Source organism: Amaranthus tricolor, chromosome 16, assembly GCF_026212465.1.
Source record: "Amaranthus tricolor cultivar Red isolate AtriRed21 chromosome 16, ASM2621246v1, whole genome shotgun sequence".
NCBI classification, from domain to species: domain Eukaryota; kingdom Viridiplantae; phylum Streptophyta; class Magnoliopsida; order Caryophyllales; family Amaranthaceae; genus Amaranthus; species Amaranthus tricolor.
Window position 1 is genome coordinate 3,157,501 of NC_080062.1, and position 12,500 is coordinate 3,170,000.

Below are 12,500 nucleotides of genomic sequence, written 5' to 3' on the forward strand. Positions count from 1 at the left end.
CCTAAATGGCGGCCTAATTGATTTACACATCATGCATATAATATTATAGATTCTATTTGAGTTCTTTTCTTTTATTTTATTTTATGATTCTAATTCAATGTAATATTTGTATTTTTTATACTTTTTTCGTTTTATAATAATTGTTACTGAGTGTGATATATTGTGTGGGAATATGTCACTATCAGTAGCAAGTATTATAGAATGGAGGAAGTATAATTTATCGGTTAATTTTATCTCAATTTTTTTTTGTCGAGTGAAATTTTGCTAGATTTATTTATGAACTTTTATATTTTTTTACAACTACGTGATTATAAATATTAATATTACATATAAATAGAATCGAAGAAATATATATTAGACACACTTGACATTTTGTCTTTGTTTGAAAATCATAATAGAAGCTAACTCCATGATTGTGATCAAATTCATTATGTCTTTGTTTGTTTGAAAATCATAATAGAAGCTAACTCCATGATTGTGATTTCTATGTGATTCCTTAGGAAATTGACATTTTTGTGAAGCATGTAGAATGGCCCCATAAAAGAATTGATTAATTGGTTATTTATTTATTTATTACTTATTTATTTATTTATTTATTTATTTTTGTTTAAGTCTTGTGGATTAGTTGCCTTGTTATATTCAAAGTTTTGATTGAAACCAATAGTTTTTGGTGATAATAACTATATATACACTAAAAGGAGATAAAGTTTTGAATTTTGGGATTTGTTGTTAAAAGTTCATGCATTAAACTTTAATATGAAATGATTAATATTATTTCTTCAATAATTTAGGTTCATAGGTTTTTCTTCTTTATTATACTCTCTTCATTCCTTTTGTTTATCCGATTTATTTTTTTCATAGTTTTCAAAGTGAATTTTAAACCTTTCTTAAATACATATTATAAAAATATATATAAAAAATTATACTTTAAAGTGAATCTAACAAGATTTTCTATAAATACATTTCTTTTATAATTTATCCCTCAAAAGCATATATAAATTTCTTTCTCATAAGCTAAAATGTTATAAAGTAAAAACAAACAAAAGGAAAGGAAAAAAGTAATCAAATTTTAGTAGTGTATATATTTATGAGTATTTTGGATAAAATATTTTCAAGTATTAATATAGACGATTAAATGTCACTCTTAATAGGTATTACTTTAAATTTAGACTTAGTCCATAATAAATTTATGTACACCACTCTTAGTATGGACAACTTTGTTTTATAAGAAAGATAACTTTAAATCACAATAATGGATTAACATTGATTATATATTTTATATTAATTGACAATTATAATGAGATTTATTTTGATAACTTAAACAAAGATAAAGTGTTTAGTCATAACTTGCATAAATCATTAAAAAAATGTTATTTTTTTTTATTATATTTGAATTAAATATATAAATAGCAGATTTAAAGGAACATATAAAAAGTGTACATTCAGATTATCTAATTTTCTAGTACCATTTTCTAACTTCTAAAATGGGTCGGAGCATTAGAGAACATTGCGCAAATTTTGCAAATGAAAAGGTAGCCGAAAGTGGAAGTGTTTGGAATGTATCTTCATTCTTCATTGATATGACCGAGTTTACCGGTCATTACTATTTACTATAGACTATAGTCTTACTTTGTCACTAATAAAGGTTGTTGTTGACTTGATTCATTGTCCACTCTTTTTTTGGTCTGTAGGATAGATTAAGAATTCGTTTGAATTAAAGGTAAATATTTAAAGGGTAAATAAAAATTAAAGTAGGAAAACAAGTTTAATTAGATAGAAGATTAAAAGAATTTGATTGTTAGAGAGGTAGAAGAATTAATTATAAGGTAATGAAAAATGGATAAAACAACAATTATTTTCCCTCATACTGGGGTATAAATTTATCTTATGGGAGGGTGGGGAATACTTTCCTTCAAATGAGGGAAATCATCATCATTTTTATTCATCTTTTTTATTTTACTCTCATTTTACACCTTTTACAAGTATTTCTATTACTTTATTTGCACCTTCACTTACCTTTATTTCACTAGTTTGACTTTTTTTTACCCTTTAAATATTTATACTCAATCTAAGCCACCACTAAGAAAAGAAGATCATTGAGAATTAAATTTAAATTTATTCTAGAGATGGATATATGCTACTTTTTGGTTTGCTGCCACTAAGACAAAGTCCAACTCTGTAATTTATCCATTCTTAATTTGTGTAATGAGATAGTTGGTGAGGTGAAAGCTACTCAAATAGCCCACTTTGCTGTTGGTACTATATAATAGTAAAGAGAATGATTTATAGTGAAATTTTATCAATATTAATTTTTAAATAATTTATAATTACGCAGAAGTAGATAATTGAATTATTGCATTAGATAGAGGGTAAAATGCAAGAGAGACAATTGGTGTGAATAGGAGGGTCTATAAAACAAATCATTTTATTATTAAAGTTGCTCTACATTTTATTTAGGGCTACTATTGAGAAATTATTTTTCGATAAGACGATCTCAAAATAAAGAGCTTATAAGCTAATAATTGTATTAATAGAACTATTAGTCCATATATAAAAAGCGTCTATCTCAAACAAAAGTTAATGTTTTATTCAAGAGTAATTTTCTTCTTTTGTTGCAAATTCACTTTCAGTGACGAATTTCCATAACATAGGAATTTGGATATGTATTCGGCCCAATATTTTATTATGAGAATTGGTTTATGAGGCCCAATTCCTCAATAAACAAATCAATGGAAGGAGATGAAGGAGCGAGAATTGAACTTGGGATTTTACATGAAACGGTATTATACGTTTTATCTGAAATAAGATATGATTCTCGTTAATAAAAAAAAAACTATATTACAACATGAGTACTTCTTTATTAGACATGTTTAATAAATGAGTTAGATTAATTTTTGTTTTATTTACTATTTCGCATGTGTTTTTAGGGTGGTATTTTTCACTATTTTTTTTTATTAGATACATCGTAATAATCATAGGTAAGGTTAGAATTTAGAAAGATTTAAGCCTCAAAATATTAAGAGAAAAAGTGATAATTTTGAAATGTCATTGTTAACAACTTAAAATACTTATGATTTAATGTATGATGGATCAAGCATTCATATTTATATGTATTAACTATTAACAATTCAAAATACTTATAATTTAATGTATATGTTAACAACTTAAAATACTTAAAATAACTCGAGCCCTAGCTTATCTAGATCGAAACATAGATTAAAAAATAATAGTTGGCTTTGAAAGGTGATACTTGGTTCTCGTTTGAAACTATTGTAGTGTATGTGTTATCTCTTATCATTTCGAACATCCTGGATTTACCACGGTTACAGGTGTTTATTCGGTTCATCTAGTCGATTTTGTGTCTATTTTAGGTCAGTTTAAAATTGGGTTTTGTGTTCATATCGTTTTTACATAATTTTTAATTCATTTTTGTTGTCGGGTTAAATAAAATTCAGTTACAAAGTCAGATAAATATAAAATCATCGGATCTATTTTGACACCTCTAAGCTCTACAATGCTTACCAAAGTATTAATTCTCTTACAAAGTTATAGAAGTATAGATCAAGAGAAAGATATATCCTAATAGGGCAATAATGCTTGAATCTCTCATTATCAACACATTATGCAACTAAATATGAACCCATATATGGACCAACTTAGCTGGCATTTTCCATAATAATGCAATACTAAGTACTCACAAATTAAAAGATGTGATGACTTAAGGCCTATATTGCTATAAGACAACCTCAAAAGCCAAACTAATCTAAGTATTTAAATTAAAAGCTAGGCATGTACAGAGGAGCACTTCAAGGTAATTGGTTCCCTTTTATAGGTTCAAACAACATTTTAAATATCTATATTTAGAAAATTGGGTTTTATTTTAGTTGGAGAATAAATATCATTTTCTGAAAAGATTATTATCATCATATCCAGTGTATTTCACTTATAGACAACTATGATTAGGATTTGGGACTTTTCTGCAAAGATCATGAGTTTAATTCTCGTTTAAAGCCATTTCATCTCGGCCTACCCTGTAATTAAAATAAAAAATTTTAAAAAACTACTCTTAAGAAAAATTTGCACCTATTAGCCATTTTATTCATTTATTTTATATTGTATCACACCTAAAATATTAGTTGAGTTAATTAGTTCAGTATCAAGATAACCCTATCTTTTATTTCAATTTGCAAGTTACCTACTAATGATATGTTACTTGTATCACTTTAGACTTTTTAGTGTTTTATTGGTAGTTTATGAGAATAATTAGTTTTTTTTGTTTTAGAATTATTATTCGTGTAGTTTCGATTTAATTATTTTATTCAAAGCCTTTTTAGTAGTTTATTTATGCAAACGTACCATTTTATTGGAATTTGAGGTGAATATATTAATCTTGATTGCAAGTGAAAACGTGATTTTCGGGATTATGACACCCTAATTTTCAGTAGAATTTCAAATAAATTTCAAATCGGTTGAAAAATCAATTTTACAAGTCATAATCACCGGTAGACTATTAGTTTTGTTCATTGTGATTATTATAATCTCATTTTAAATCATGAATATCATAAAATGAGACAAAATTAAATGTTCTTTCAAAAAATTATATATTTTTTTAACCATGTGTACAAAATTCAAAGAAATTTTAAATCAAAACAAACCTAAACTTGAAAATTCATATCAAAATGTATCACCATCCAAGCCAACTTGCATTAGTGTATAAAAGAGGGAACAAATTTATAGTTAATAAGATTAAAAGAGAATTATGGAGAGTTTGACACAAATTAAATATGGTACGAAAATAACAATAGAAATAGAAGTAAAATACTAAATAAATGTGTGATAAAAAAATACTTGTACAAAATAAATACAAAAGTATAAAAGAAAACAAAGGTCGATTAACTGGCAATCACCAAGAATTGTCTAAACAAGAACAAATCATTAGAAGATCATTGAATACAAGGAATGATAAAAGTTCACAACACCTTAAGACGGATCACAAAAGGAGTTTATCTGATCTGTTACCAACTACCTCTTTAGAATTGTCTCAGCCACTAGATGTTGTCAAGTGGGTCTCACCTAAGGTTACGTTTGGGAGGATCATATATACACAACTTTATCCTCATTAGTGATAAAACTAACAAAGAAATTATTTCCGATTGAACTTTAGTTACAAACGGATACAATACAGCATGACTCGATCAAACTATTTATGAGGTCAAGAAGGGAAAGCCTAATCCAAAAGTTAAGGGACATTCTGGTCGGTAGCGCAATTGAGGTCGCAAAATCATTCATTGTCAATCGTAGATATTGATTTTGCACAACTATGAGACGAAGTAGATCATTGTAAGAACGGATCAATAACAAAACTCGACAAAAAGAACCATAGAACTATTATAAATTGCTCAAAGCAGCAAGCTTTTTTTGATTTCGAGGTGAGGATAATTCGTACGGGCAATAGGGGAGAGGAGGAACTGATACTCGTGTAGGTGGGAAAAACAAATTAGGGAACATGCAACAAAATGTAGAGCAAACAAATTGGACCCTCCTAAATTAGGGTGAACCTATAATTGTCCAACATGAACAATAGAATGAATAGAAGAATAATACTTGCTCATTGTTATTATATTTATAACAAGCCAAAAACAAGGAAGAGAACAGATATGGGAAGGATGATCATCAAACAGATATATAAGTGCATTACTGCACATGTATACTTGTCAATATATAATATATAGCGGAAGAAATTTAGTTGATTCGATGAGTAAACTACCCACTACTAGTAGACAAATAAAACTGAGTATTTGATATTAGTGAGTTGGATCCCTCTCCTTAATAGTAGAGGTGTGTTCATATGGGTTAGGTGTTTCGGGTTGGATTAAAATCGGGTCTTATATCTATATTGATTTTCACATTATTTTAAATTTATTTTGAAGTCGGATTAAGTTATAAGGTCGGGAAAGTATCGGATCATTGGATCTATTTTGAGCACCTCTTCGATATTAGTAATAGGTAGTTTACTCGATGGATAGATCATCTAGCTAAGGTGACAAGTTGGCCAATGTCAAAAACTGCTAAATTAAATGACAATGCCAAGCAGAATTGATCTGACAACTAAGCCATAAACTGCATAATAAAACAAGAAAAGATACAGCTGAACTTCAATTCAAGCAGTGTGTTCTAAGTTAGCAATGCCAAAATGTCTTCCTGTTACTGACATATTCAATCAGAAAAGTCTATTCCAATTTCCAATGAAGTTATATGAAATCATGATATCTTGTTTAAAGCAAAAAGATGCAAACTTGAAACTAAATTTATCAAGATGTAGACATAAGAGCATTATTGAAGAACTAATTTGATTCATCCTAAACAAAAATTTGATTCAAGATAATATAATGATTGATTGATAAGTAATAAGCAACTAAATACAAATTTTCAAAAAAAGTACCTTAGAATGATGAAAAATACACATTTTGGATCATAGTCCATTACAATTTAGTCAAGTATGCAATCCATATTGCTATTGCATCTTACTTCCTCCTCCAAGGACTCCACTTTCTTGCTCCTCAATAAACCATTGTTTAGCCCCATTTCCTATCAACATTCATCTCATAGTCAATCTCCCAATTCTCTCCTTTAACTCCCATTCTTTTATGTACATAAACCAACCCTCAAGGCCCAATCTGAGCCCACCTTTAGCTAATTTGCCTTTTGAATTTGCGATTCAGGAAAAAAACGATCATAATCACTTTTTCTGATTCACGAGGAGATTGGCAAATCATTTGACAATGCATCCTACATTTCACACATCTTTACCATCTTCTTATCCTACTCCCCATATCAAAACCCCTGCTTCTCGATCTCGAAGAAGCAGAGAAAAACGATGTTGCTCGACTCCTCTGACTATTAACCCTTGAATCGGTACTAGAACCACTCGAATCCTCCAATGCTTGATGATGCCTACTCCCACCAAAACAAGAGAACAAACTCCTTATAGCCCTTCGAATCCCTCCCCTTTCCCTCGATCTCCCACCACGAGAGCTCCATGAAATCCTCCTAGGAATACCTCCTTGATTAAACCCACCATCCATTTCAGTATAAACAACAGGTAATTCTCTCTCCCCTCTTCTCCCACCTGAAAACCTCCCAACTGCAAACCCACCACCAGGCAATCTCCATATAGTCAACCCAACAGTCTCATCCTCATTACCCTCAACCAAACCACCACCATGTCTAGTATTACCATTATGATTATTGTTGTTACGCCTACTATAATCAACTGGATTCAACTCGGGTGATTCACCCGAGTTGTTATTATTATTATTATTATCAGAAGGCAATTCATGCCTACAAACAGGACAAGAATTCCTTAAAGATAACCAAGGTAATATACAATCATGGTGATAAATATGCTTACAGGGCATTTCTCTTGCTTCAGACCCTAGCTCAAAAGCTTCTTTACAAACAGCACAATAAACCTCACATTCAATATGATCATCAACTATCTCGATAGTCGGCATCGATTCAATTGCCGCCTTTGATGCCGGCGGCTGTTCATTCCTTCCAATTCCGTTGATTTCAATTTGGGCTAATTGATCTAATAGCCGATCAAAACCCGACCCGAGCAAGAACTCAGATACACTAGCAGGTAATGGTCTTAAACCTGTACCTCCTCCATCATCGTAATACAACTCATAGCTCCCTCCTGCTCCCCCTCCACCACCACTATTTTCAGGTTCGGGTGGGGCCCGTAATACGATAACCGGGTTAAAAGGTGACCTGTCACCACCATTTCTTCGACTACGACGAAGTCTAGGGCTCGACGAAAGCGAATTTGAATTAGAATTCGGATTTGAGTTTGAATTTGACGTTGAATTAGGGTTACCGACCATGAACATAGCTGTGGCAGGAAACTGACGTCGTCTAGAATCGGAAAGAGGAGAAGAAAAGAGTTGTGGTAATTGTAAAGGTGGAGGTTGTCCTGAAAGTGAAGGAGAAGGGGAATCGAATTCTTCGACGAAACCACCATGGCAATCTGGGCAAGAAATTGAAGAATTTGAAGAAAGAGAAATCGAATTTGTTGAAACTCTAACAAATCGATTGCAACTGTAACACCAATATGAAGATGATGTTGGTGTTGTAATTGCTTCCGCCGACGCCATTAAATTCGATAAAAATGGAATCTTTTCTTCACCTATATTCAGATCTAGATTAAACTTAACCAAGAAATCGAATATAAGGATGATAAATCTGTTAGAATCAAACCCTAAAATTTGGGGATTTTGGAGATGGTGTTGGGAGAGGGTGAGATCCGGCGACGAGAGAGAAAGGGGGATTTTGAGGAGAGAGAAAGCGGCGAAAAATATTTTTGTTAAATGAGAATAAAATTGAAAGACGAAATAATTGACGTTATTTGGAAAATGTTTGACGGCAATTAAACGCGTGGCGAGAAAGGCGTGGTTCCCACGGACGTTAGAGACACGTGTTGAATTTTAATTGGACAAGAGTCAACGGCGTTAAGTACGTTAGAGAGGGAAAATGTGTGGGTTATCGCCGTATCGCCGATAAGTTATCGGTTTCTGCTACTTATCTATTCTAATTTGTGATTAATTTTTAAATCAAGTTAAGGGAAATTGTGTTTGATTCATCTCGATGCAAAGATTATTAATATTAAATTTTTATAATTTTATATTACACATAATTGAATTAGTACATTGCCTTACGTGAAAAAACAAATATTACAATTTACAAAGTATGAAGGAAGTATTATATTTGATCATTTTAATAGTTATTTTTATTTGGAGTTGAGAGTATGGTAGAAAATGGCTATGACAAAAAATATAATCTATTTTAATGGCAAGAAGCTCATTGTTGTCGTAAGAATAAAAATAATTGCCAGTGTTATATGCAATCGTCTCATCGTGAGACAAGTCGATATAAGCAGTTCATTATTAAAGAAACAAAACAAAACAATGAAATTTGGATTGCATTTGTGTAGGAAGTAATTTTTTAAAAATAGTTGGCTGATCTATTGTCTCACGGTAAAACCTAGTGTTTTTTTTTTTGGAATATAAGCATTATATTCATATAGAAATGACTTGCATTATATTCATATAGAAATCACTTGGATTCTCTCTTCTAACCCAATTTACAACTTATTTACAATTTACAACCCAATTAAATTGGATGAGGAAAGTGAGCAAAAGATGAAGAAGAGGCTGCTGAAAAAAGGTTTTTTAAATACCCATTAAATAATGAAGAAATGGGGAATTTACCGTTTCTTCAGGTAAAGAACCGGTCAGGTATGCCAGTGGAAAATATGTATCAAAGTTCGTATTATTCATGGTTAATTGAAAGTTCGTATTATTGTAGGAAAATCAGTGAAAGGTCGTATTATTCAAGGTAATTTTTTCTAATATAAATAGTCTTTACATTGAAACAATTCAAACTACATCCCACTGGACAATGTTTTAACTTATAAATTAATAATAAAATACAAATTAAGAGTAAAAGATAAATAGCGTCAAAAAAACAAATGAAACATTAATAATAAATTAAAGGGAGTATTTTTTATACTAATTTTTTGTTCTCTCACTACTTATCATAAATTTTTTTTTAAATAGATTCTTTTATTACTAAAAATCCCGAGTACTTTACACTCACTCGAATAAGTGACTTGTTTATTAGTAGTAAAATTTTTTTATCTTACTTTGTTAGTAAAGTTTAAATTTAAACATGTTAATGCAATAAAATTAGAGAAAGGGAAAGGATTAGAAAGAGGGGCGTGATTAAGGGTATGTGGACTGTTCGGCGCTCCAGTGGGTCCATTATTGCCATAAATTGGCCTAACAAAAACTTTCCAGTGGCAAGAGATGAGAAGATCTACTAGTGTAGTTGATGTAGTTTGAATTAGCATCATATAAATAAATACAGCATTATAAGACAAGTTTATATATTAGCTCATTTTTTTAATTAATTACTTTAAGATCGTGAGTAATCGTTTTAAGGGTGATCGTTTTAAAGTTATAAGTAATCACTCTCAAACTATAAAAAAAATAATTTTTTTAATTATAAGTGATCACTTTAACGTTATAAGTAATCATTTTAAACTGTATGAATAAAATTAAAAGAAAATTAAAATATATGAATGAGATTTTAAAAATATTATTAATTATCATCCAAAAATAAAAATGTGCAACATGAGAGAATTCGGACCAAAATAGTTATTATTTCTAAATAAGTGAGACGAACAGTGTACTTGTTAACAAGGAGTAGAATTTATGTTCATGGTGTCAAGGTTAGATTATGTTTGAGAGAATCTTAGGTAAATGACGATTATTTGAGAGAGTGGTAAATTACCGGTTCATCATTATATGGCTTAATTTTATAGGGGATAGGATGGCCTATATATGGGATACTCCAATTGTAAATAGGAGTTGCTGTGCAAGACTAATTCTTTGAAGTTTGATTATTAGTATTTGTCAAGATTATTTTTCAACAAAATACTTACTTATTTGAATATTCTCTATATATATGTTCTGCAATATTTGCTATATAAGTATAAAATTTAAGAAAACAAAAAGGATTGAAAAGGGTAAAATCTGATTTATAGGAAAGTGAAAGAAATATTTGGTTGAAATAAAAAGATAATTTAAATATGTAGATAAAAATTAAAAATAAAATGTAAGTCATAACAACATACAAAAATATTATAAATCTCATAAATAAACCAAAATAAAAAATATAGCGAAATTCAATATTACCTGCGTTTCGTGTGAAAGCACCATATTACTCAACTTTATATTACCCGTTACTTTTTTGGATGGAAATTTTTAGTAAAAAAGTGACACATATTTAATTTTTAGAGTAGAATAATAATAATAATAATAATAATAATAATAATAATAATGTTAGAGCATTTCCGTTTAGTGTTAGTTATTATTGATAGATATTAGTTATAGATATAATATAGAGATGCATAAAATATTAGTTAATAATTCTACAATATAAGCTATAACATGTGTATATTAAGAATATGAAAAGGCAAACCTAAAGAACAAAAAACAAAGATAAAGTAGAGAATCATAGAACTCCTAAAATTATATATACAATGTATATAGCATAATCTTATACATTATTATACATCATACATTATTATATTACGATTCTAAATATTAATAAAATAAATTTTGATTAGTATTATTAATTTCTTTTCTATAGTACATAGGCGGCAACAAACAAGCAATTCACCTCCTTTTTTTCTGAATAAACTATGACTTTAAAAGAGATATTGACAAATTAGACATTCATATTTCCTTATGATATGCATATTGATCCAAAAATAATTGTACTATCAACTAATAAAGAAACCAAATTGTGTTTGTATTGAAACAACATTTTCATGAGTCATAATGATATACTATACTCCTATTAATTAATTTGAAAATGACATGGTTATACATGCTTAGGTTAAATATTTTTAAAAAAACTACTTAGAATAATTATGTCAGATACTTTTGGATCGACTGTATAAACTAATATATTAGTGTCAATGATCTTCCATATGGATTCTTTTTCTCTATTTATTTCGATTTTCTACCATCTCGATCCATAAATCTAAAATTTTCATATCGTCTTCCATTAAATAACTTTGGGTCATCTTCAGTCTTACACGTCTCATTTGAAATCCCACACGTTCTATACTCAAAATGTGTGTCTACTCATCCATCTAAGCATTTTTATTTTTGTTACTCTCATCTTCCTACAATGTTAAAAGCTCAACATTTTGATCCATATAGTGGGGCTAGTCTAATAGATGTCCGATAAAACTTTCCTTTTGCTTTAGGGAAGCACCTCTATCAAATAATACACTAGTGATTGCTCTTCATTTTTTTTCACTACTTCGTTGTAGTCATTTCCAAGTGTCTTTATTTGTTATTTTCCACCAAATTATACTTCTCCTAATACCTTGTGTGTTTTTTTCAAATCAATAAAAATCATGTGCAAGTCTTCTTTTTAGCCCTATAATACTTCATATGTCTAATAAGTTGAATTGCTTCTATTGTAGATTTCTCTGGCATAAGTTCAAGTTGGTTTTCTAATATGTTGGTACATATCGTCATATGTATTTCTCTTTACTTTTTCTAGATGGGTATTAGAATAAGTTATTTTTCATTGGACTCCTTATTTGTCCTCCAAATCTTGCTATATAAATTTTGCCGGATTACTTTCATCCACATACCATTCTCTATTATCATTAATTATAAACATACAAAATTCATTTTAAATTTCTATTTAGAAACCATCTAATTTTAAAGTCAATAATACACACATAATTTTGTGATCAATCTTGTTTATACTATCAAATCATACTATATAATACTTGTACAATTCATTTGTCAAAAAAGGGCAAAAATGCTTTAATGTTAAGTGGTCCGATCCACCCTTTATGCTTTGCTTTACATTGTTGAAATCTAAATTGAGTGGTGGAGATCATGATTCTCCTT

General features: G+C 29.5%; 1 protein-coding gene across 1 annotated transcript; it reads right to left on the reverse strand.

Moving 5' to 3' along the window:
• Positions 1–6,370: 6,370 nt before the first annotated feature.
• LOC130802920 (probable E3 ubiquitin-protein ligase RHC2A) lies at positions 6,371–8,400 on the reverse strand. Its single transcript, XM_057667037.1, has one exon. It carries the CDS (start codon positions 8,154–8,156, stop codon positions 6,807–6,809), a length of 1,350 nt encoding a protein of 449 aa, XP_057523020.1. The 5' UTR covers positions 8,157–8,400; the 3' UTR covers positions 6,371–6,806.
• Between the last annotated feature and the right edge of the window lie 4,100 nt (positions 8,401–12,500).